The sequence below is a fragment of the Eufriesea mexicana genome, unplaced genomic scaffold (genome assembly GCF_001483705.2).
Source record: "Eufriesea mexicana isolate 0111107269 unplaced genomic scaffold, ASM148370v2 scaffold1178, whole genome shotgun sequence".
NCBI lineage: Eukaryota > Metazoa > Arthropoda > Insecta > Hymenoptera > Apidae > Eufriesea > Eufriesea mexicana.
In genome coordinates, this window is record NW_016909311.1 from 428,399 (window position 1) to 453,997 (window position 25,599).

At 29.7% G+C, this 25,599-nt stretch overlaps 2 protein-coding genes across 2 annotated transcripts in view; one reads left to right on the top strand and one right to left on the bottom strand.

Annotated features, from left to right (window-relative positions):
• Positions 1 to 6,804: 6,804 nt before the first annotated feature.
• On the bottom strand, positions 6,805 to 8,089 carry LOC108547758 (high affinity copper uptake protein 1). Its single transcript, XM_017900410.1, has 4 exons — positions 8,037 to 8,089; positions 7,820 to 7,953; positions 7,670 to 7,729; positions 6,805 to 7,072 (listed from the first exon to the last, which is right to left on the bottom strand). Exons 1-4 carry the CDS (start codon positions 8,040 to 8,042, stop codon positions 6,874 to 6,876), a joined length of 399 nt encoding a protein of 132 aa, XP_017755899.1. The 5' UTR covers positions 8,043 to 8,089; the 3' UTR covers positions 6,805 to 6,873.
• Positions 8,090 to 21,033: 12,944 nt separating this feature from the next.
• Positions 21,034 to 25,599, top strand: part of LOC108547762 (endoplasmic reticulum aminopeptidase 1) — a 45,473-nt gene continuing 40,907 nt past the window's right edge. Inside the window, exon 1 of the mRNA XM_017900414.1 lies at positions 21,034 to 21,437. Within this exon, the coding sequence (XP_017755903.1) occupies positions 21,305 to 21,437 (133 nt within the window). The 5' untranslated portion in view covers positions 21,034 to 21,304. The remainder of the gene's footprint in view (positions 21,438 to 25,599) is intronic.

The following is a 25,599-nucleotide window of genomic DNA, read 5'->3' on the forward strand; positions in this document are numbered from 1 at the left end:
ACCATTCCTGGGAGTTACTCGTTCGATGCGAAAGCTTTACTATGATCGATGTGCAAACAGAGGTTTAAGATTGCGCGACAGTCCGAGATAGCCGCTAATGCATTTCATACCGCTACTATCTAATGAAGCATATACTCGCTCAGGCGTTTGTTATTATTCCTACTTTACCTACATCTTCCATGTTTGTCGACGAGATAGACGATAAGATTGAAGGAATTTATATGAATTTTTCATTGCTTGTTACTAATATAATTCGTTAAGCTTGAGACTCTATGACGTTTTATGGAAACGTTATGCTAGATTCTAACTATTTACTAAAATTTCTATTTATAGAGTTTTCAGATAGCAAATTAGTTTTATCTGTATTTTTGGGTAAGATATAGTCTGTTCATCGAATTTAAGTAAATTAAGTGTAACATTAATGGTGTATGGATAAAGTACCACGCCTAACGTTGGATACTTCAATTTTGGTAAAAGGAAACTATAAAAATGTAAATATTAGAAAAATAAATGATGCATTATATTATATCTATAGGATCATAAAGGAATAAAATTTTTCCCTTTGAAAAATTTTTCTCTTTTTCATTGTACTATTTCTCACACAATAATAGCAGATAGTATTGCTTCTTAAACAATAATAAGACAATGATGATATGAAATTATCTCGTATTATCTATTACAGTATATTTTTTTTATTTTTATACAAAGTTTTTATAGTATATATAAAAATATACAGATAATAATATTATTAGTTATATTCGTTATTTAAAAATTTACATATAATGATAATATTATTAGTGATATAAAAACTTATATTTAAATAATAATATTAATATTATTATACGTATAAAAATAAATTTACAGATAGTGATTATTTATAATTATTAATACAATTTTCTCATATTACGAATTTCTTACTATAGTAATCGCCCTACTATATAAATCTCCATTAAACTGCAACGCGAAGATTAAATTTGATTTGTAATGTAGTAAAACGTCAATATCGACCAGTTGCTCTCTCCTACTTGTAGCTGTGCCGTTTCCATGGAACAGCATTCCCATGATTATTCCCTCCCATGAGATATTCGTTTGTTCACTACGCAGCTCGTACTCGAATTTTAATTTTAATAACGATAATTATATTATACGTTGCTCGATACTTTTCTCGTTACAGACATTAATTTTACCTTCAATAAATTAAATCGAAATTCACGGTTTTCACTAGAAATATGAAAAATATCTTACTGCATTAATCACTGTTATTACTATTATTATTATTATTATTATTATTATATACTGTAATTGTACTTACTAATTACCGAAGCACTGATTACAACAATCAAGTTTCCATATCAAATGTCAATCAATGTCAAATCAAATTCGAGGTTGATTTGATCAAATATCGTTACGTTTCGTAAAATGTACGTATATATATATGAAATATTTCAGAACATACTATACTGTATTCATACTATATACATCAGATATAATCCAACGATTAACCTCCATATTATACTCCTTTCATCCGTAAACAATGTGCATGTTATATTTCGTAAAAGTTAACCTCTAATTGCACGGGTTAACGCAAAATAATCCGTGGTCGCGAAAAACAATACGTTTGCTTCACAATTAACTAGAATACCGAAAAAGTTCTGGTTAAACTTTCCAGCAACTTATGTACGAATTTTCTGTCAGAATGCTGGAAAATAAAACTGTCATGTCGTACATCTAACGCAGCGCTATCTCAAAATGCAACGCAGAAGGTTAACTCGAAAGCGATTGAACGGTTCGACGGATAACTAGCGTTTAATTCCTCCAAGTGATCTAGGTGATTCAGAATTAATGTGGTCGGTAAACAGCTGTCAGTCACGCTTAACCGATAAAACGCGTGTCGCTGGGAAATCATGCTGCAGGGAGCGGCCCGAAATAGTTACGTACGTGCATCGTACTTGGTCATACGATAAATATGCTCGCGCTGTAAATGGCTGTGTTCGAAGGGGAAAGCGGGAGGAAGTTCTGACAGAGAAAAAAAAAAAGAAAATAAAAAGGTGAAAGACCACGAACCGTTGAGCTGCAATCTCTATGGATTATCGGGTTCAAAAGGCTTAATGCACAAAGGCCGCCCAAGGCAGGTGGATGTGGTGAAGTCGAGAGGGTGTGTCTCAGGAAAAAAGCGGATGAATAGCGCTGAAACGAAAAGGGTTGCGCGATAACTGTTGATCTCTCGTCGACTCTGCCCTCGAACAGTGGTAAAAGAATCGAAATAAGCACGTGACATTATCCCGGAAACAATATAACTTCGATACGTACTTATCGACGATCGATCGATGAAACTGTTCCTGGTGACGTTCTTTTGTGTCCACCTCGAATCTTACTTCGTTCAACTGAACAATGTTGCTCGGTAACGTGACATAAAGCATAGGGATTTCTGGTTGCTGCATGTTGGTGCTGACTGATCCAACTTCATTGTTTATATGTCATTCTGTTACCGAGGACGTGAGCTGTTGTTGTGTAGATATCAATTATTTTTGTACCTATATAATCGTGAAAATTGTTTCACAGTACGTATTATTCGTTGGTGATAATATTTCGTAGTCTCCTGTTCTAGGGGAATTTATAAATCAGTGTGTACATTGGAAATTGTTGGACCTCGTATTTAAAAATAAAAGGTATATTGATCTTGCTGTTCTTCAGTCGTTTGTGATTAGATATTTGTGTATCTTGCTAAATTTGGTTATTACAATTACAGCTGATTGAGAGTCGTTGAATCATTATCATTAGACTTACCATTATCATTAACATTAAAGAAGAGTTCTATAACTTTTATTTAAATGATTTATGTTTGACGTTATCGTTTGGTTCAATTGACGTCACGACTTTTCTTAATATACACACATATATACATGCACATGTATGTATATATAATTAATTTTTCAATATCTTCTTTCTTTCAATTCTTTCACCTTTTTATCGGTCATTTACCCAGCTGTGATAGGTTTAGTGCTAAATTGTGAGATTTATGGTAGAAAAATTTTACCTTAAATTTGGTTTTATTTTAAATTAATATTATGTATAATTTTACTTACATTTTATATAATGATATAACCATTCAACAAATTTATAACGTTTAGTATGATATGTTATCATTCCTGATATTACTATCATTTTTTCTCATTTGTTAAATTAATCAGTTATATTTCTATTTTTTTTTTAATTGTTCATAATTAGTCATTATTAAGTAAATTTTGGTATTTTATTTATATAGATATTGTGTATAGTATTTGTAATGTACAATAATAATAAGAAGAATATATAATATTTTTTTCTCTGTTAGATGTGCTGCTTAATATTATTAATTTATTTACAAATAAATAATGTATTTTTGTATCACTATAGAAAATTGAAAAAATTACAGAAATAATATAGTCCCATTAAATATTAATATTTACATTACCTGTATTAATTGTTGCATAATTTTTTTGCTTAGTAGAATCATACTCATATTTTTAGCTATTCAAAGTAGTCACTATAAATTTCATAACATTCATTTTTAAATTATGTTTGCTCCTACGATTTGTTATTACAATATTCCTAATAAAAACATTATTTTTTCCCCCTCCACAAGATTATACATACACAATACTATACCTGTTACGTGTCACAAAATATTTCTGAAGTTTGTAACTAAAAAGTAGAAATTAGTGCAGAAAAATAAGTTTAAAAAATAAGAAATTTAATAATATTTAGAATGTGATATAACTACGAGAAACATATATAAATCGTGAAATGTGCAAATAATTGAGCAATTAAAAAGTACGATTAAAATATAACATGTTACCAATTATAATTCCTTTTTAATATCATTGATAAAATATTATAAACGAAAAAAATATCATAATTAAAATAAAAGAAATAAGTTCAACTACGTGAATAATTAAATACTCAAAATACATTGAGCGAATAAATTTTTTTCTAACCACATGAAAAATTTCACGCAATAAAAACCGTTCGTTTACAAGTATGTGAAATAAATAATGTTTAAAGTAGGAATAAAATTTCGACAGATTTTTATTCCATCGATTGCATCATATAACATTTCTGTACCAGTTTCGTAACGGGTATCGTGACGAAACGCACTTCACTTTTGCTCTGTCCCTCTTTTCACGAAGGGGTGGATAAAACGCAACGTGAAATTGTGCGGGACTTGTCGTGTCAAGTATAATGACTTCACGGTTCGTACTACCTATGTGAATCGTGTCTACATTCCGCCAGAAAGCAGATGAAAATGAATGAGAAATAGATACACGGATTATTTGTGATTTGATTTTTGTTTAAGGAACGAACGCTGTTTTATTGTAATGATTCTCCTTTCATTCGAGAGAACAAACATTTATGTCGCCTCGTTACCAATTTTAACGAGGATATCGTTCAATATCTGACACCTTTCGATACGCTTGCTACACAAACAGTGATTGTTTGTCAGATACAGAAAATTTTTGTGACGAAATGCGTTGGATGATATTTCTCAGGATTGTTGATAAGATTCTAAATTTATTTATTAGCTATAATTAGAAATATTATAATTGATGAATTAAAAATTTAATAATTAAAATATTGTGATATAGAAAATTTTTGTGAGGATATGCGTTGGATGATATTTCTCAGGATTGTTGATAAGATTCTAAATTTATTTATTAGCTATAATTAGAAATATTATAATTGATGAATTAAAAATTTAATAATCAAAATATTGTGATATAGAAAATTTTTGTGAGGATATGCGTTGGATGATATTTCTCAGGATTGTTGATAAGGTTCTGAATTTATTTATTAGCTATAATTAGAAATATTATAATTGATGAATTAAAAATTTAATAATCAAAATACTGTAATACAGAATAAGGAATAAATGTTTCTATGGAATGGGAATATTTTAACTATGAATTAAGAATTTAATAGTTTGGATATTAAATAAATTGTAAACGTAAGAAGTAAATTAAATAAAGTGAAAGACAGTTACAGTTCTAAGTATAATTATTTAAATTGTATAAATTGTAATGTCTACTCGAAATTTTGTAGAAGCGTTTAGATTTCATTTGTTTAATTAAAAATAGAAATAGAAGTAACATTGAAGTTATTTATTCCATTTTTACTTTGCTGTGGAATAGCTTTATTTTCTTGTTTCTTCAGATAATTCGAGGAATTTCATTATACCTAAAACAAAATAATATTATAATATACTGTTTTACTTTGCTAAAAGTTCTTCCATGATATAATAAGATAATAAAAATTATATGAAATAACAGAAATTGGTGTAATTGAAAACTGTTTACGATATAACAACTTAATGATTCTATGACAAACAAACTTAGTATTGAAATTAATCAGAAATATTCAAAGAACATAAAATTAAATGGTCTTAAAGTATAGTTAATTATAATGAAGTAAGAGAAATGTATTCTATAATTATTACTTTATTAAATGTTATTCGATAATAATTTGCAATAAACTATAAATACAACATTATACTAAAATTAATAATAAGATATACTGTAACTGTAATACTATAATACATTTGTTATAAAAACAGAGTACACTATTGAATAAATTATTAATTAATAATTTGTAATAAACTGTAACTATCATATTAAATTATCATATTAAAATTAATAATAAAGTTTACTATTACTGTTCCATTGCAGTATGTTTGTCGTAAAAACAACCTAATTGATATCGATACTTCATTGTATACTACTATCTTAATAATAATTAGTAATTATAACAAACTTCATATAAAAATTTTCAGTTTATATACACATTTCACTTACATTTCTCATTTTATGTTTTCAACAAAATACATTTATTAAGTATTGTACACATCAAAGCATAAAAGATATTATATATGTATATATATAGTACTTACGTATTATTTAACACACTGAAGAACCAAATGACCGCTTTTCCTAATGATGGTGATTCGAATGCTCGTTATTAACCATAGTAGCCGAATTATGCATCAGAAAAAATACTATAGACCAAATACAAAAGAGTATTACAATGCCAAGGAATGTTATACTATTAAATTTATCCCATCCGAATATTATTTGGTTCACTGTCAAAGACTTTCTTCCTGACGCAAATCTCAAGTCCCTGCTGCACATTGTTTCCGTACTTCGATTATCACCTTCCATTTTTAATTTTTGTAATAGTATTCTTCGTACTACAAAATATTTTATTTCTAATCTATGATAATTTCTCTGCACCGGCGACACACCGAATGATCGAAATATTGATTACGTTCCATAATAAATTGAAAATTCTGATTAGATAGCGAACGTGTTCAATCGATTAGAGTATTATTGCAGTCACAGCGATACTTATCTCTTACTTTTACATTATCAAATTTTCGTATAATTTTACTTTTATATTGCTAATTTTTAATACGATTTATTTACAAACTTATGAGTATATGTATAGCATTTTTATATTTACATTTAAATCTTCAATAATAGTACATAGAAAAAGTGGTAATAATAATATATATATATATATATAATTAATGTGAATTTTATTTTAGTTTCATAATTATTAAATGAGAATATCTTCATTTAATAAATAATATCTTTTAACATGTTTGCAGTAAAATTGGCACGTGAGATATTTATAAATGTATAGTACTTTCGTTATAAATATACACGAATATAATAATGTTTACTCGTAATTAACATAGTAAACAAATCTTATATTGTTAATTTGGAATAAATATTATTATATTAATCGACGCATTTATAAATAAGTGTGCAAGATACGTAATTTTTACGAAAGATATAACGATAGTTAGAATTATGGTACAACATGCGTATGGTATAGAATTTACAAGCAGCAATCGATATTATCACCACTGGACTTTTCCCAAGCAAACAGCCAATAACCAAGGGCCGCGCCGACTGCTACAGCAAGGCACAGCCAAATATTGTAAGTCATAAAAATTAACATAAGGCAATACCCTATCACCAGTTGTAGAGTATGGGCGACTGTTTGAAGAATATGTATTCTGGAAAAGAGCAATGATCTGAAAAAGAAAAATATCGTTACAACAAAATTACAATTTGTCTATGACCAATTTATGGGGTTATTTAACATAACGATTTGTAAGTTAGTATTTTAAAATATAGAAGGAAAATGTGGTCACATAGAAGAAGGCTTGAGAACATACTTTAACGAAGTTGTAATATACTTAGAACAGATTTAGTTGTATCAGATATTTCACGTTATTGGGCAAAACTTTTGATATATTTATTGCCACAGAATTCATTTCAATAATTTTTTTACCAATTAATTATATTTTTGGAAAAGTTAGTAACTTCATTTTTATCAGGAAAGTATCCATTTTGTACTCGATGTGCATATGAAGTATTATTATCGCACCAGTCTTTGCCTCTAAGATTACACAAAATTAAACAAATATATTTCTTCGTTAAATTTCTTATATCTTATTTCTTTAATTATTTATATTCTGTTTCTGAAATGTGTTTCTAGTACTGCAAAATAACCAAATAAAGGTATATAAATTACATACAAAAGGTATAAATAACACTTTGTAAGTTCGTATTTGCAATAAATTCCAGATCAATACAAATATGTAAATGAAGAAAAGAAAAATACATACATTCTAGATCTTTTTCCCTCAGTTTTCCTTGAACGTGCTACATTGATGAACAAATGGTCACTAAAAATGTAAAGAAGAAATTAAATTGATACACTCTGTTAATTCTATGTATATTGTCACACAGGCGTTACTCAAGACAAGATTACTCACCGATAGCTCTTTATGCCTTCGTATATACATGTCAAAAGAGCAATTCCAAACATCGACCATCCAAGCTCCTCCCAATTCCACGGATGCCATGTGTGAAACAATATAACTTCATTTTCACCGATGTGGAATGACATCTGGTACACGTTGATTGTGCAAGACGAATAAACAAGGTGTATATTTTTATAATGCAAGGATCAAACGCTGATTTATTACGTACCTGCATTTTTGTAAGAATAAAGTAGAGTACTGTATATCTTCACAAAGACTGCATACGGTCTTATGAGGTCGTTGAGTATCGAATATCTGCTCGACTTCTTTATCAAATTATAGATAACTTATCGATCAATTCTACTTTTACAGTCGGTGCTTGTAACCAATAATTTTTCAATTTTTATATTTTTCTTTTTTTACAGAGTAACACGATTATCGTTTAATTTGAGATTTGTAATGCAGATATGGAATGTAGTTTTAGTTGCAAAATCACTATCAAATAATTAATCATTTCAGATAACTTCGACTTGTTTATTTATTTCATCCGCGATGATTACAACAAATTGATTTCGTTAATTATGTTCTTTAGCGAATTGAATCATTTTACGCATACGTGAGCACTTAACTTATAATGAAGTACCTATTGTGGAGTAAATAAACGGTCATAAGAGGCTATTAATTGGAAAATTACAATTTTGTACATTAGGATTCTATTAAATGACATGAAACAAATAATTGTTATCAACTCTTAATTAAATAATAATTCAATAAATATTAATTTAATTTAAAGATGAAATTTATATATTATATAAATTATAATATTGTAATTAAATAATTACTAGATATTAATTTAACTTATTAATTTATTAAATTAATAGAACTTGAATTTTACAGTTTCATAAGAAAAATCAAAAGATTATTCATATTTTTAATAACGGCAGAAGAATGTCATCTCGTTTAGCTTTTATTTTTATTGAAAGGAATGTATATAGACTTTCGTCATTGTTACTCACGAATTGGCAGTTTTATGCTTAAAATGAAAGCTGTTTCGATTCAAATTTATGATTTTATTTACTCGGTGAAACGGAAGTTGAAATGGAACATAAATAGAGCACTGAAGAAGTAAACTGGAATTTAAGTCCTAAATTTCTCTTCACCAGGTTTGCGATAATAACTTTACTCCTGATAAAATTGGGAAAGAAATTTTTTTATACGACTATTTTCACAGTTCTTCAACATTATCTCCCTTCCTGCTTTTTATAAACAAATAATTACAAAAACGACTTTAATTAATATGTTGCCCAAAAAACTATCAGGAATATAATACTATAAACATCAAACTGCAGGTAAGATATAATTATTAACACGAAATATGATTCTTCTTATTTTTGTTAAGTGTATAAAATGAGAGATACGACAATCTGAATTATTTCTTTGTTGCTGCAAATTTAATACAAGAATTAGTATATCAATCAAAATAACTGATAACGAAATTTTTTATTTTGCAGATACTGAAAACATACAGCTGTTTTTGGAAAAATTAACGAAGGTTTTTATTAAAATAGAAACGTAATAATTATATATTTTCATATATAGTGTGTCTCACAAACTCTGTCCACTTGAATATTTACCGATGTCTAATTTTTTATACTTGATTTTGATAAAATAAATTAAACTTTTATTAAATATAAATTCTATTTAAACCAGTATAAAAGAGAAGTCATTCGTACAATATTATGTTTATTTCTAAAAATTACAATTTTTATAAGTAACGTACTTAAATTGTAACATGATAAAAATTTGTATCTTGAGCTTGGAATAATACACATAATCAGTATAGATAATAATATCCATAATTATTAATTACATTATACTCACAGTACATTATATAATAAATGGAACAAATATAGTTTATATAAAATATACATAATTGATAATAATTAAAAGACCATGATGAAGATATGTATGTATATATAATTACATTTTAATCTTAATAGAAATCATTATCATTATCTTGACCCAAATTAGGTACACGTTTACAGCAAGTGCTAAAAAGAAATATTTGAAACAATAAACTTTGACTCATTTCAGTATTAATATCATCTCTATATACTATATTCAGGTATATATTACTGGTTCATAATTCTAATATTAATACACACGTTGTGAATAATTTTAATAATTATTATTAAAACATAGATAATGATACAAATTAATCAAAAATCTCCATATTTCCAGTATCTCTGTAGCCTTTTATTATTTTTCATTATTTTCTATATATTCCTAAATTACTTTAGAAAATCCATTATTTTCTAAATACTCCTAAATTATTTTAGAAAATCCATTATATTTTAAATACTTCACAATATTGAATTCTACAAAATTTGAAAATATTTACCTTCCACAGGTATAAAATTATTAAAATACAACTACGACTCTATTACAACACTGCAGTACTGCAAAAGGAATAGTAAGTAACTTGTTGCTTCGAATAACATATCACGTATTATGTACGAATCAAGGATTTCCTTCTTACATATATACAGAAAAGAAAGGATACAGCTAATATATCGATTACCAGATTCATAATAGAAAATACAGGGAAATAAGAATTTAGTATTTCGAACGAACATGTAAAATTTCCTTTCGCCACGTTTTATCAATTTTCCGGCACATAATTTCTAACGTGGTTCGAAATTTTGAAATGCAACGTCGGGGAATAAAACTGCAGCTTGCAACGAGATCTCATTTTGGCTTTCGCCCTCCAATCAGTTCAGACGGGTTCATCGTCCCGCATTCCATAGTGAGAGAGTAGTATGCGCGACTGCGTGATTCCTGCATACATCCTCATCTTCGGAAAAGCGTCCATGTTCGTGAAAATATTTTTATTTATCCTCATTTTCCAGTCTATAACGAGCTGGCAATGTTTCCAGCAGAAATTGTCTCATTTTTCAATTTTCCTGTACCTTCAATTATTAATTACCGTGCAATTATTAATTACGATTAATTTCGAACTCGAGCAAATTACTGATACTAATTTAGATCTTTGTGAATAGTTTTAGCTATAACGTGAGGAACTTTTTGAAGTGAATGCAAAGCAGGGTAAACAGGTGATGGAAAGTGCTTAATAGGAATTATTCCAGATATCGTGTATGTGGTTGGCTGTGGATATTTATTGTAATTCCATTGGTCCTATACTCGAGCATATTTGCTTTGCCATGAATAGTCCTGTAGTATAAAGAACGATTGTATTTATTCTACTACAAACACGCTGTTCTGTAATCGACGTGCAATGTAGATCATTGCACAAACCCAGTAAGGATTATTTCACATTATCGAACATGATATTGTATAATATTTTCAGCTTTCAAGGAAATGAATTGTGATAATCACATAATTAAAATGACTCTAAGGTAAAGTCACGATTTCTGTTTTTGCCAGAGTAATATATACCCAAATACAAATACTTTTGCGACGAAAATGCTTATAATTATATTTATATATTATACAGGAGTAATTTTAAAATGATTAATTACAGTTCTAAAGGCTGTATCATATAAATTTTTGATGTTTCCTTAACGTTAGTTATTTAATTTCGTTTCAAATACGTGAATAAATAAATAAATTATATATTAAAAGGAATTTTATTATCTTTGTAACAAAATACGGATGCTCGTTATAGCGGTCGAATGCAATTACAATCGATGAACTTTCGTATCTTTTAATTCTCAAAATTAAATTTAAAAGAAGTCGAAAATATATTTTTAATTAATTAAGTTTAACAATTCTTTTTGTTACGAAATATAAGTGTAGAATGCTTCAAAAAAAATTGTTGGTGAGTATTTATTATTCGGATAAAAAATCGATGTAAAAAATTATTAAATAGAATATATGTTGTATTTTCATTAATGGAAAATTTATTATATTATTTTACATGTAATTAACGTATAAATGTTACTCCAAAGTGGCTTCATTTTATATTTATAGGACAGTACATAAGAAAATTGGCCTCTTTTATTATAATACTATCATTACTGATAGTATCAATAAATACTCATAAAATTGACATTATTAGCGGCTACGTTTTTTTAATAAAATTAAGATAAGGTTTGCACAAAGTATAATTTTATTCAAAGGTTAGTACAAAAATATTTTTAAAGCATAAATAATACATATGTTGTGATAATTTTTTAATTAAATACCATATTATGAATAAATTAAATGAAATTCATGAATAACTTATTAAAATACGAAATTATCGAAAATGTGAAATATTTAAGTAACCTATATTCGTTCTTCTTTAAAAATGCTTAATATTTTTAAATTTGACAAAATGATATTTTTAAATCTTACGTAAACTTCAACGTTTTAATATTTGATTGATTTACAAATTGACGAACATCACTCCTACCTTCTTTTTATGCGAATTATTAATTTACATCATTCTTTCAATAAAATTATTCTTCACAATATAGAATATCTTTTAATATTTGAAATTTTAGTTTCTACTAAAAATATAAATTTTCGAAGAATATCACATTTCCATCTGTTTCTTCAATTCACTAGTCAGTTACTCGAATTAGAAATTTTTAATAACGTTGTATCTATTTCCTTATAAATTTTTCAAACCAAACTACACGACCATTAAAATTATACCAAACACGTCAAAATTTATACAAATCCGGAAATTTTGTATATCTCTGCCTGAAAATGAAAAGTCTCTTCGATACAGAATTTTCCCTACTCAAATTCTAGATCAAAAGGGCGTTAGAAAACGCCATATTTCCAATCGCTGCATCAAGTCACAGGTCAATTACTCGAACGGAATCAGTTAACCTCTCGCGGTAAACGAAATAAATATATAGCAGTTAACCGAACGTAAAATGAAACGTTTCAATACGCAACGCTGTCGAATGAAATCGATGCGCGAGCTACTAACGATACCATAAATATTAAAAAATCTCCCGATTTGCAACTGGCTCTCCTATCTCCATATCGCGTAGCCTTTGCACGAAAGTCTAGTTCGAAAAGCGATCGAAATCGCAACGCTCCAACCGTGGCCGTCGAGAAAGAACGTATAGCACTGGATGTTAAGTTAATCGATTTCTCTTTCTGTCGCTTCGGCAGAGAGGGTGTCCTCCCCGCTTTGCGATCAGCCAAGATGCCCGGCCTGCGTGAACGAGGCGGGCGCAACCTGTGGCTGATCCTGACCGCCGCGCCTCCCTGCGTCCGGAAATTTAGCCACGCTCGATTCTCAAACTCCCCTCAGTGCCATTCTCACCGTTCGACTGCTTACATGGACGATGGTGGCTCTCCTCGCACGCAAGAAGCCCCGCCGTCTCGTACGCCGAGTCTGTGAAGTTTAATCATCGGCTGCGATGCAATCTCGGCTCGTGCAACTTCGTGCACTTACGGCCGCAGCCACGCCGCGCCTTTTTCTTCTCACTCGATCCGCCGAACCTGTCGCGCACGTAAATATATCCTTCCGCCACTCACGATGTTTGACTAGTCTCGCCGAGGTGTCGATTCGCCGCGCTCTAATCCGGTTCGAGCCAGTATAACCAAGAAAACAAACCACGCACTATATATCTCGAACGTTGATCTGTTACCCATGGAATCGAGCAGCTGGATTTCCACGATCAGAGAGATCCTATTGTACCGTATGCACGTTTTCTCTGCTTCGGAAAAGGTTAGTTTACACTTTACACTTTTATCCTTCGAATGTCGAGTATATATACGTGTTCCGTGATTGGTCGTTTTGTAAACTCGGTTTTAGTTGGGTCGCGAGTCATTTTTCTTCGGATAGCTCGTTCGATTGGTGTTTGGGTTATCGTCGATGGAGCGTGGGGAATATAAACAAGTAAGACAGGGACGCGGACGGCTTTGTATTTTACTAGTTTCGTTTGTTTGGAGGGATTTCTCGACCGCGAAACTGGGCAGGGTCAACGTTCTATCACGAGGTACCGTTCGTGTATCACGCGCACACAAATGCTGTTCTGTTACCTGTGTAGCCAACGGAAGTAGGATGAAACAAAAAGTTGCGCACTGTTTCTCTTTCTGTTGAAAATTCGCTCGGTGAATAAGAGAACTCGCCGTCTACTTCGCGTCGTACGGTATACGCCTTATTCCAGGAATTATGGCAGAAAGTAGAAAAACCGAGAAATTCATCAGACATCCATTAAGCTTCGACTACTCTTGTGATGTTCGTGTTAAATGTGCTCTCAATGAAAAGTCGTGGATTTAATCGGATTATCCTCCAAACTAAGTGGTAATTAACGAACGTAATTATAGGCACCATCAAATTTATTTAACCGAAGAAATCGATTAAAAATAATACTTGTAGATATAACTGAAAAATTTATCGTGTCTTATAAAATTAATATTCACAAATTTTAGTTTCTTATTTTTAAAAACAATTTTAAAAAAATTTATTTCGAGAATATTTTTGTAATCAATTTCGAAGAAATTTATTGTCGTTGTTTATTTGCAGTGTAATACAAATAAAACGAGTATTTATAAATATTAGTAAAAAATTGATGGTGACTGTATCATGTATATATAAAATTAATGTTGCAAAATTTTGTACTTTTATAAAAATCAATTTTGGGAATATTTTTGTAACCGATTAAGGGAATATTTGTCGTCGTTGTTTATTTATAACGTAGTATAAATGGAATAAGTAGTGCAGGTAGAAAATAATTATACTTCATCTTTTCGTTTCATTAGGAGAATTAGTAGGGGGTTAATTAATTTCGTTTTAAATTTCGCTCCTTTGCAGCTTGAGAGAGTAAATTTGGGAAGCTTTCAAATTAAAAATGATACCTAGATCCGGCATGAATATTTATAAAGCATGTTCAACGGTTAGATTTTAGATAAAGTACCACGTATTATCGTAAAATGTAAAACTGGCACCAACGCGTTGGTCGTAGGAAATATTCAGAAATTACAGATCATTTTCTCGTAACCTCTGCTCGTCTGCACATGCACATCATTTATTACGCAACGTTGTACATAAAACCGATATTAAAGTGTTCGTAAGCCAGACTGACTGCAAGACGTAACCAGTGTAATTTATTATTGCGATAAATGAAGGTAACTAGGTTTGTAACCAAGAACAAATAGGATATAATTGCTCCGATACTCTGCAAATTATAAGAAAATAATAATATATGATATATCGTGCAAAATATAAAGAAATTCATTTTTCTCTAATTTTTTTTAAATCATAATACTCTTTTAGACATCAAATATTTTTCGGTCTTGAGTTTTCAACCTGCTGACAAATAACGCGTAATTGTACTATATATATATATATAGTATAATTGTAATTATACTATATTCAGTACTTTACGAATTGTAACGAAAAAATAAATTACAGTTTTATTTTTATTAATTCTTTTTTTTAACTTTTAAAATTTTTTAAATATCGAAAATTTCTTAGTCCTTCTTAATAACTGTTTGCATACTTCAGAAAATGTCGAAGTAGACAATAAATTTCGTTGTATATGAAATTTGTCAAACAACTTTAATAAGGGCAAATAGCACAAAATTACTGCAATAATTTATAAATTCATGAAGTTCGATAATTAGTTAATCATTGAGATGGATAATAAATTTTGATCATAATTGAAATTCTTTTTCTAATTATCGCAAGTGTTAAATTTGAAATAACTCTAAGTTTTTCTTAAATTATAACTTCAAGTAGTTTCGATACTATACAAATTATCGTGATAAATAATTCATTTCTGTCGATCGTGTAATTTTTTTTCTAAATTAGCGGAATTTTTTAAAAATTTCATGATTTCAAAATCTTCATAAACTATAGACAAGTATCAAATAGTTGCTTGAATAATTATAAATATATACATTTTTATAAGTTCCTGAAGCCTTTCTTAAATTAATGTGATTTTTGAAAAATTTGATAATTCTAAATAATTTTTCAAATATATTTAAACAAATTTTTATTTCATCAAATTGGTTCTATAGCAAGAAGGTATTATACTAAGTTGGCACAGCTATTAACTGATACATTTGCTTGAATATGACCATGGGTATGTACCACGTATATATTTGTTTTGGCAAACGTACGTATGCATGCGTGTACGTGTGTACACGTGTACATGTATATCGATCAATTCTTTCAACTTGCAGTTATTATATCGATAAAATATCAATGTCAAATTTGTCTCTGAAATATATTTGAAATCGTACTTAAACTTTTCAGTTGATACTCCTGGCAAAATATCGTTTCCATTGTTATTTAACTTCTAATTGGAACGAATAAATTGAAATATCCTTAAATTGCACGCAGTTTATAAAGTAAGATGAATTTTAACTTCACTTTAGAAACATTTTAATTTTAATTCTACTTTTTCGAGCTCCATAGAATAAGGTATGAATTGCAAAGTACAATGGGAAACTAGTAAACGAGTTTGAGGTAGCAATCTTTTTAGCCTTCCACACTAATTACTGTGAAACGAAAAGGACGTACAATTTTGAATTGAAAATAATTTTCCGAGTTTAGAATAATATTCGAAGCAATATTTTATATTTAAATTAATAATATTTAAAGTGAACAATACGTGGGAAAATTATATTCTTAATTTTTGTTTTGTTTTTCAATTATGTATTGTTAACTGTTTTAAATTCATCAACAAGCCAAAATATCTTAATAATAATTTTTTAATAAAAGATTTTAACATTATCAAATAATAAGATTAAAATGTCACGTATAGTAAATTCATTTTTAAAAATAAATACATAATAATGAATACAAGAGAGTAAAATGTTTTTATCTTTGCATAAAAATAATATCGAAATGCCAATATTATTCATATAAAAGCATAAGAAATATTTGATGCTAGATTTTACTGTTGTAATACATGTAACTTTCAAATAAAATTATCGACTTTTTTTATTACATACATAGAAAATTCATTTTATGTTACTACGTAACTTATTAAATTAAAACTTTAATATTCTACAAAGCAAGGTGACTAAGAAAACACTAAATCTTAAAGTTATGTTCAAGATACAAGTTAGTCCTAATCTACTTAAATTATCTATAATTACAAACTTTTAGTATCTGCTGACACAAACTTAAAATGATACTTTTTAAGGATACGAATCTTTGGTATAAATACATACTATGTTCGAATAAGGTTCGTGTATAGAGATATGTATTTCTAAATTATAAATTATACAGATTAATTATCATATCACATGCAATTGTGTTACACGCCAACAATTATGAAACAACAATAGCTCAAAAATTATAGCTTCTTATCATAAAATAAATCAAACTACATATTTTAAATGAAAAGATAATTTAATATAGTTAAATATGAGTTAACTGTAACAAAAAATTTTATTACTAACAAAAATTTACCATATCAATAATTTTATCATCGATTCTGAGGAAATTCTGTACCTAATTTTGATGAGAATTACTATGAAATTAGTATAATAGTAGCTTTTTTTACATATATATGTAACAGTCAATGTTAACAACAATATTAGACACAATATTACATTAATAAATAGTAAATGGTAATTTTCAAATATTAGACACAAGAATTTATTTATATGTATCGTACTAATTGGCTCAATGATTCCAGATGGCCTTTATCAACTCTTTGAAGCACAGCGATGTGAAATATAGCTATTCTTTTTAGTGTCTGAACACGTACAAGACGTTTCTGCTGCCATCTCAAAATCGCGAAATTACTAGAAGCATAGCAAAATAAAAAGAAATACGCACTACGTGGTCTTGCATAATGTGCAATGTACCATTATGGGTGAAGAAAATGGCTATGTTTTGTGAAATGCTATTGATGAACTTATTTCCATGGTATGAGTGAAGATAACCCACTTTATATTTAAATATGCAAGTAAAATTTAATTTTCTTCTTTAATTATTTTGTTAGTTTTAATTCAAATAAATGACTATGGTATTTTGCTACGTTTCTATTATTATTTTTCTGTTATTGTACAATTCTGTATCTCGAAGAGCTCATTTAAACCATTATAGTTAATTTTCTTAAATTTTCGCTATTATATAAATATGCAACATTATATATTAAAAAAAAATGATTTTCGAATATAGAAACATTTTGTAATCATTTTTAATGAAAAGAATTTTGTGTACCAAAGTTCTTTTGTCGTTGCAAAATCCTGTGCTCCAAGGAGTTAAATCAAACAATTATATTTAATTTTCCTAAAATTTCATTGTTACGTAAAAAATCAATATTATATATTAAAAAAGAAAAAAATTAATTTCAAATATAAGAGCATTTTTGTACTCTTTATAATAAGATGAATTCCATACACCTAAGCTCTTTCGTTGTAAAATCCTGTGCCTCAAAGAGTTAAAGCAGATTATTATACTTAATTTCACTAAAATTTCATTATTACATAAAAATTCACTATTACGTATTTTAAGAAATTATTTTCAAATACACAAAATGTAGATCTTTTGTTCAAAAGTCACGTGTATCACATAACGCATCCCACGAATCTGTTAACTTCCATTCGCACATCGACGTCTCCAATATTTTCAATAGTAGACATTCATTTACGCTGATTAAAATGGAACATCCACGATTACGCGGTTAATGAAATCGGGAGATATCACACCCGAATGAAAAGAGAAACAATTCATACGTGTAAACAAGGGACGTGATAATGAACCCCGAATTACTGGCAGCGAAGTCGAAGCGCGTGGAAAGCATCCGCCACGGTAAATGCATAATTACCGCTACCAAAATGGAAAGAAAGTGTCGTTCATGATTCTAGCGGTCCTCTCATCCTCGACAACACTAATTACAACGTCTCGGGTAAAAACCATCGTTTAAAACGAAAGTTCTCTAGAGGTAGTGATCTAGTGTCTGTCGCACGAATAATTATACAACATCCTTTTTCTTTTTTTTTTTTTTTTTTTTTTTTTTTTTTTTGAGCACGCTTCATGTAACATCTAAACGAGAGAATGTAAAGAGCAATAAAGATACAGGTGTATATAATTATCATCCTTGTTGCGGCTATAAAAATAACTTTGAAATATGCTTGGAGCGTACTACGTACTACTCTGACCTACTGTGTCCACCATGTTTTATAATTATAAACCTGGTTAAGTCAATAACAATATATAAGCGTTGTTTTATTATCGATTTAAACAGAAGTTTGTGTGCGTATACAAATTTTCCAGTGTTACAATTTTGGCATTATACGTTAATACTTATTTATTATTATTAATGGTAACAGTGATTTTTAATTAGAGTATATTAATTCGATTTTTATTTCGATTTTCTTTCATAAAGAATTGCTTTAGAATGGTGAAAAATAATAACGTAATAAATCGGGGAGTGAATATAAATATATGTAAACAAATATATAAAGTATGCAAAATATTATTTTTCAGAGTATTGAAATTGATCAATTTTCATTAATATTGGTACTATTTAAGAATAATATTCAGAATTATGCTAGAGCATCGTGACATTGTTTTCTAAATATTAATACATCGATATTCAAGGAGTAAGCTAAATTGAATCATAAGAGTATTAACATATAAGACAATTACCAATTTTATTTCATGCTCAAAGATTGGTAATATTTTCGCTTTGGTTTATGTAACTTCGATATTATTGAAAACCATATATTCATAAGAATACGTGCTGTGAATTATATCAAGGTACTCTAAATTAAAAGTAACAATGATTATTTGAAAATTACATTTTTTACATTTTTGGTACATTGAACTCATGATGTTAATTAAAATTGATTGTAATATTAACAATTAGTATTGCTAGTCAATTATACGTTAATATCGTATGATATTTATTACTGTATACATATATATTACTATTGCTATGTTATTATTATATTACTGTATATTATTACTTACATGTATATAATAATATAAATATGTCATATATCGCTATACAACAGTTACCAACCTAGAACGTATAACTAACAATAAATACGTATTATACATTTACTGACAAAAATTAACAAATAAAGTAATAACAATGAACTGACAAAACTAAGGAATAAAGTAGAAAAGAAATAATGATTTGTGAATTTTTGCATATTCTTCATCTTTTCTCGAATATTTTATAAATTATATTTTCAATTTTGGCTTTTAAAGTATTTTTTTAATTTTACGTATCTCACCTACGTATCTCGGAAGACAAAGAATTTACAAATATTCGCAAATCGTTATTTTAATTTTTAATCTTCGTCAGCAAGTGGATATGAATGGAAATAATCAAAATATTATCATAAAGGTAGATAGTTATACATAATCATGTTACTATATCTATAAATGTCAAAATTAATTTTGCCAGAAGCAACTACATATTCTGAATAATTTCTAAAATAAAATAAAGGAAATATTCCATTTTAACGGGTTCATTAATTCTAATATTAACAACGTATATCCTTATAAGCAGAATTTTATATTTATCTAAAGATTATTTTTTAAACGACAGGCACAATGTTGACATATAATTTTCATGTAACACCGTATAAAAATATTGCACGTATGTATACTATTTCCTATTCTGTTTCAGATACCATGTCTAGGAGTACACTAAGAGAATATTTCACGATCTCGCAAGAAAATTATCGATTCGTCGTCGATAACTGAAAGAAAAAGATCACCATCAATTACCCACAGAAGTAGGACATATATACATAATGTCACGATCACCTCTAATTTACAATTTCCATGACTGTTACATCTGTTTCAAATACGACTACACTCCACACACGTAGTGCAGCTTCCTCATAAATACAGTTTAACAAAAACCAGTGAACTTTGTCACAAAATTCCACGCGTCATCGCCAAAAAAAAGCAAAAAGATAAAAAAATAAAAACGAAAAAATTAGTGTAAAATTCACCGTTAGACACGATACATATCCACGTATGTGTACGTGTACGTGCACTGCTCGTGAGGTCAAATTGAACTCTGAAACAATCGATAGAGCACACCTTTTATAAACCGTACGATATTTATACGAGATTTATACACGACGAAATATCCTTTTGTAACAGCCATAAACTCGGATTTTTCACAAACGACATTTTCCATCTACGCTTCGTGTCTGGGACCAATTCATAGACGTAGGATTCTTCGCCTTGAGTGACGTCCGTCTGCGCGAGAGATAAATGTTTATACCACGGAAATGATCGATCCGTATTAGATGTAGATCGAGCAGGAGCATCGCGATAGTCGAGGAATACTCACGACAAATCGTGGAACGTATGACAGTTACACGTCGCAGAGAGGATTTCTCGTTCCGTTGATACGAATGAGAAGAAGAAGAAGGTGGGAACACAAAAGTGCATCGTTCTTCAAAAGCATCAACGTCGAAGAATGTAATTCGCATCGAGTCACGAGGAATAGGGAGTCAAGGAAGCGTGTATCTTCCGCTCGAAACTGCGCGCGGTGCAAGCTTACCGGATAAAAAGGCAGGCAGAGGGAAAAAAGGAAAATGCCAGGGGGAACTTCGACGCGAGAGAGCAGCGAGGCGATCCGGATGGAGCCTTTAGGTAGAACCTCGAGTTCGCGGAGTCCCGGGCAAAACGGAACTGCCAACACCACCACCGAGGTGCCGATAAATTCAGGTGAGTAAAAATCCACTTGTAACGCGAAAGCACGTTTACTACTCTCTTTAATGAGTCAACTTACCGCTGAAATCTGCACTACAGTACCGAGGACTGAACTGCTAGGCTGAAATTTCATTAACACGTTGGGAAAGGAGAATGGTACCGAGGGTAGTGCATAACGCTGGTAAATGAGTATTTTGGGGAATTTTACTTTCTAGGTGAGGCTGTGATGCTTCTGTGCAGTCCGCAGGATTTTTAACACTTTGCACTCGTTGATTTTTTGACTAGGGAAGAATAAAAATTCAATGATTTTCTGCTATAAAGCTGATGACATCTTTTTAAGCTGTGAACGAGATATCGTATAATAATTAACACGTAGAATTGTTTAATTTCAATAGCTCGTACACTCTTACATTATACTAAACTTGATATATTAATTAACATCGATCTCCAAAATTTTGCTAAATTGTGACTGAAGGTCGCCTCTCGAGTGCAAAGGGTTAATGGGTGATTTGTCTCGAATTTCGTGTGAATAATTTAAAGCTGGAATTTGTGCTTGTGTTTGGGGGTGCTTAGAGGAAGATTCGAAATAATAAAATCTAATTAACTTTTTTCCTACATTTGACAGATTTGTAAATTTATAATTGATTCCTCTTTTAAGACAGCTTATTGTTAAACTCTGCATGGTGATATAGAAGAGTGTTAGATTGAAACATTAACACGTTGGGAAAGGAAAATGGTGCAGAGGGTAGTTTATAACGCTGGTAAATGAGTATTTTGGGGAATTTTACTTTTTAAGTGAGGCTGTGATGCTTCTGTGCTGTCCGCAGGATTTTTAACACTTTGCACTCGTTGACTTTTTGACTAGGGAAGAATAAAAATTCAATGATTTTCTGCTATAAAGCTGATGACATCTTTTTAAGCTGTGAACGAGATATCGTATAATAATTAACACGTAGAATTGTTTAATTTCAATAGCACGTACACTCTTACATTATACTAAACTTGATATATTAATTAACATCGATCTCCAAAATTTTGCTAAATTGTGACTGAAGGTCGCCTCTCGAGTGCAAAGGGTTAATGGGTGATTTGTCTCGAATTTCGTGTGAATAATTTAAAGCTGGAATTTGTGCTTGTGTTTGGGGGTGCTTAGAGGAAGATTCGAAATAATAAAATCTAATTAACTTTTTTCCTACATTTGACAGATTTGTAAATTTATAATTGATTCCTCTTTTAAGACAGCTTATTGTTAAACTCTGCATGGTGATATAGAAGAGTGGTAGATTGAAACATTAACACGTTGGGAAAGGAAAATGGTACCGAGGGTAGTTTATAACGCTGGTAAATGAGTATTTTGGGGAATTTTACTTTTTAGGTGAGGCTGTGATGCTTCTGTGCAGTCCGCAGGATTTTTAACACTTTGCACTCGTTGATTTTTTGACTAGGGAAGAATAAAAATTCAATGATTTTCTGCTATAAAGCTGATGACATCTTTTTAAGCTGTGAACGAGATATCGTATAATAATTAACACGTAGAATTGTTTAATTTCAATAGCACGTACACTCTTACATTATACTAAACTTGATATATTAATTAACATCGATCTCCAAAATTTTCCTAAATTGTGACTGAAGGTCGCCTCTCGAGTGCAAAGGGTTAATGGGTGATTTGTCTCGAATTTCGTGTGAATAATTTAAAGCTGGAATTTGTGCTTGTGTTTGGGGGTGCTTAGAGGAAGATTCGAAATAATAAAATCTAATTAACTTTTTTCCTACATTTGACAGATTTGTAAATTTATAATTGATTCCTCTTTTAAGACAGCTTATTGATAAACTCTGCATGGTGATATAGAAGAGTGGTAGATTGAAACATTAACACGTTGGGAAAGGAAAATGGTACCGAGGGTAGTTTATAACGCTGGTAAATGAGTATTTTGGGGAATTTTACTTTTTAGGTGAGGCTGTGATGCTTCTGTGCAGTCCGCAGGATTTTTAACACTTTGCACTCGTTGATTTTTTGACTAGGGAAGAATAAAAATTCAATGATTTTCTGCTATAAAGCTGATGACAAACGAAATTGTCAAATAATGAAATTTAATTAACTTTTTTCCTACATTTCACAGATTTGTAAATTTATAATTGATTCCTCTTTTAAGACAGCTTATCACTAAACCTTGCACGGTGGTATAGAAGAGTGTTAGACTGAAATATTAACACACTGGGAAAGGAGAGTGGTGCAGAGGGTAGTTTATAACGTTGGTAAATGAGTATTCTAGGGAATTTTATTTTTTAGGTGAGGCTGTGATTCTTCTGTGATAATCTGCAGGATCTTTAATAGGTAATTTGTTTCGAATTTCGTGTGAGTAATTTAAGCTGGAATTTATGCTTGTGTTTGGGGGTGCTTAGAGGAAGATTCGAAATAGCAAAATTGTCACGAGGTATGAATTAACTTTTTTTTTAAATTTTTTTTCTTTAAAGATTTGTAAGTTTATAACTGATTTTTCTTTTAAGTCAGCTTATTGCTAAACTCTGCACGGTGGTATAGAATAGTGTTAGACTGAAACATTAACGCGTTGAGAAAGGAGAATGGTACCAGGGGTAGTTCATAGCAGTGATAAATTAGTATTTTAGGAAAATTTTATATTTTAAACGGTACTATGATTTTTCTGTGGTAATTTATAAGATTTTTAATAGACACCTGTGTTGTGAATTATATTTCAGCGATTTAAACTGGACGCTTTGTTATGAATTGCATTTCAGTAGTTTAAGCTAGATTTTATGCTTCTGTTTGTGGATGCTTAGAGAGAGATTTGAAATAGCAAAATTGCCAAAATAAGGGAAGCAATTTTTTTTTCATTCATAGCTAACATTTGATATACTTCTATGTTTATGATTAATATTTATAACTAGTCTAGTGGATTAATTTAGTAACTAAATATTTTAGGGAAGTAATTCTTAAGTAATTTGCAGAATTTTGTTATAGATACCGTGTTATGAATTATGTTTTAGCGGTTTAAGCTGGAATTTGAGTTTCTGTTTAGTGGTGCGTAGAGGGAGATTTGAAATAGTGAAATTGAGAATAAGTATCAAGCAACTTCTTCTTTTATTATTATCTATTCTTTATTAACTTTTCTTGTGAGTCAACTTACTGCTAAACTTTAAATGGTAATATAGTGGACTGGCCTGCTGAGTTTAAATTTCATTAACGCGTTGAGAAAGTAGAATGTAATTGGAAAGTAGAATGAAATAGTAGGTACCAGAGGTACCATAACTATAGTAAATAAATATTTGGGGGATTTTAGTGGTTTAAGGTGGAATTTATGTTTCTGTTTGAAAATGCTTCGCGGGAAATTTGAAATAGTAATACTGTCGAAATATATCGAGCAACTTTTTGTCTGACTTATATCTAATAACTGGCACATTTGTAGTTGGTTTATAATTAATTTGTTTCGTTAACTGGAAAATGATAAATTTTAGAGATATTTGACGATAGAACTACCGATTAATATTTTATATCTAAATATACTGTACGAAGATAATTACAGTTCGAATGATAAAATGAAATGAATAATATAACCAAATAATACAATAACTTTGTTAAGAATACCTGTTTGTTTCGGATATTTTACTTTTCCATCAACAATAAATTGTCATTCGTGTACAGTATATTTTACTGCTCATTACAAGTCAATAGTTTTAGCGTTAATATTGGGTTGGCAAGAAAGTATTTTCGGTTTTTTAGTGTGAAATAAAACCCAATTTTTTCTATACAGTAAATGAACTTTAATCGGTCAAATATCTTCCATTCTATTCGATGACCTTTTGCCATCTTTCTGGTAACTTCATGATCCCGCGTTCATAGAATTTCTGGTCCTTATCTGCGAAAAACTTAACCAAGTGCGTAAATCTCAGAAGGTCGACCAGAACGTTGTGGGTATCTTTCAGTGAAAAATCTTCAGAACGAAATTTTTTAAACTAATTCTGACACGTGCGTTCTGTTAAACAATCGACACCATAAACTTCTCGTATCTCTTTGTGAGCCTCAGCCGCATTCTTGCCTTTATGAAAATAAAAAAGTAAAATGTGTCGAAAATGCTTATTTTTGCACTCCATGTTAAGACTGACCGTGAACTGACAGTTATAAACGAAATTACACGGAATTTCACGAAATAGCAAC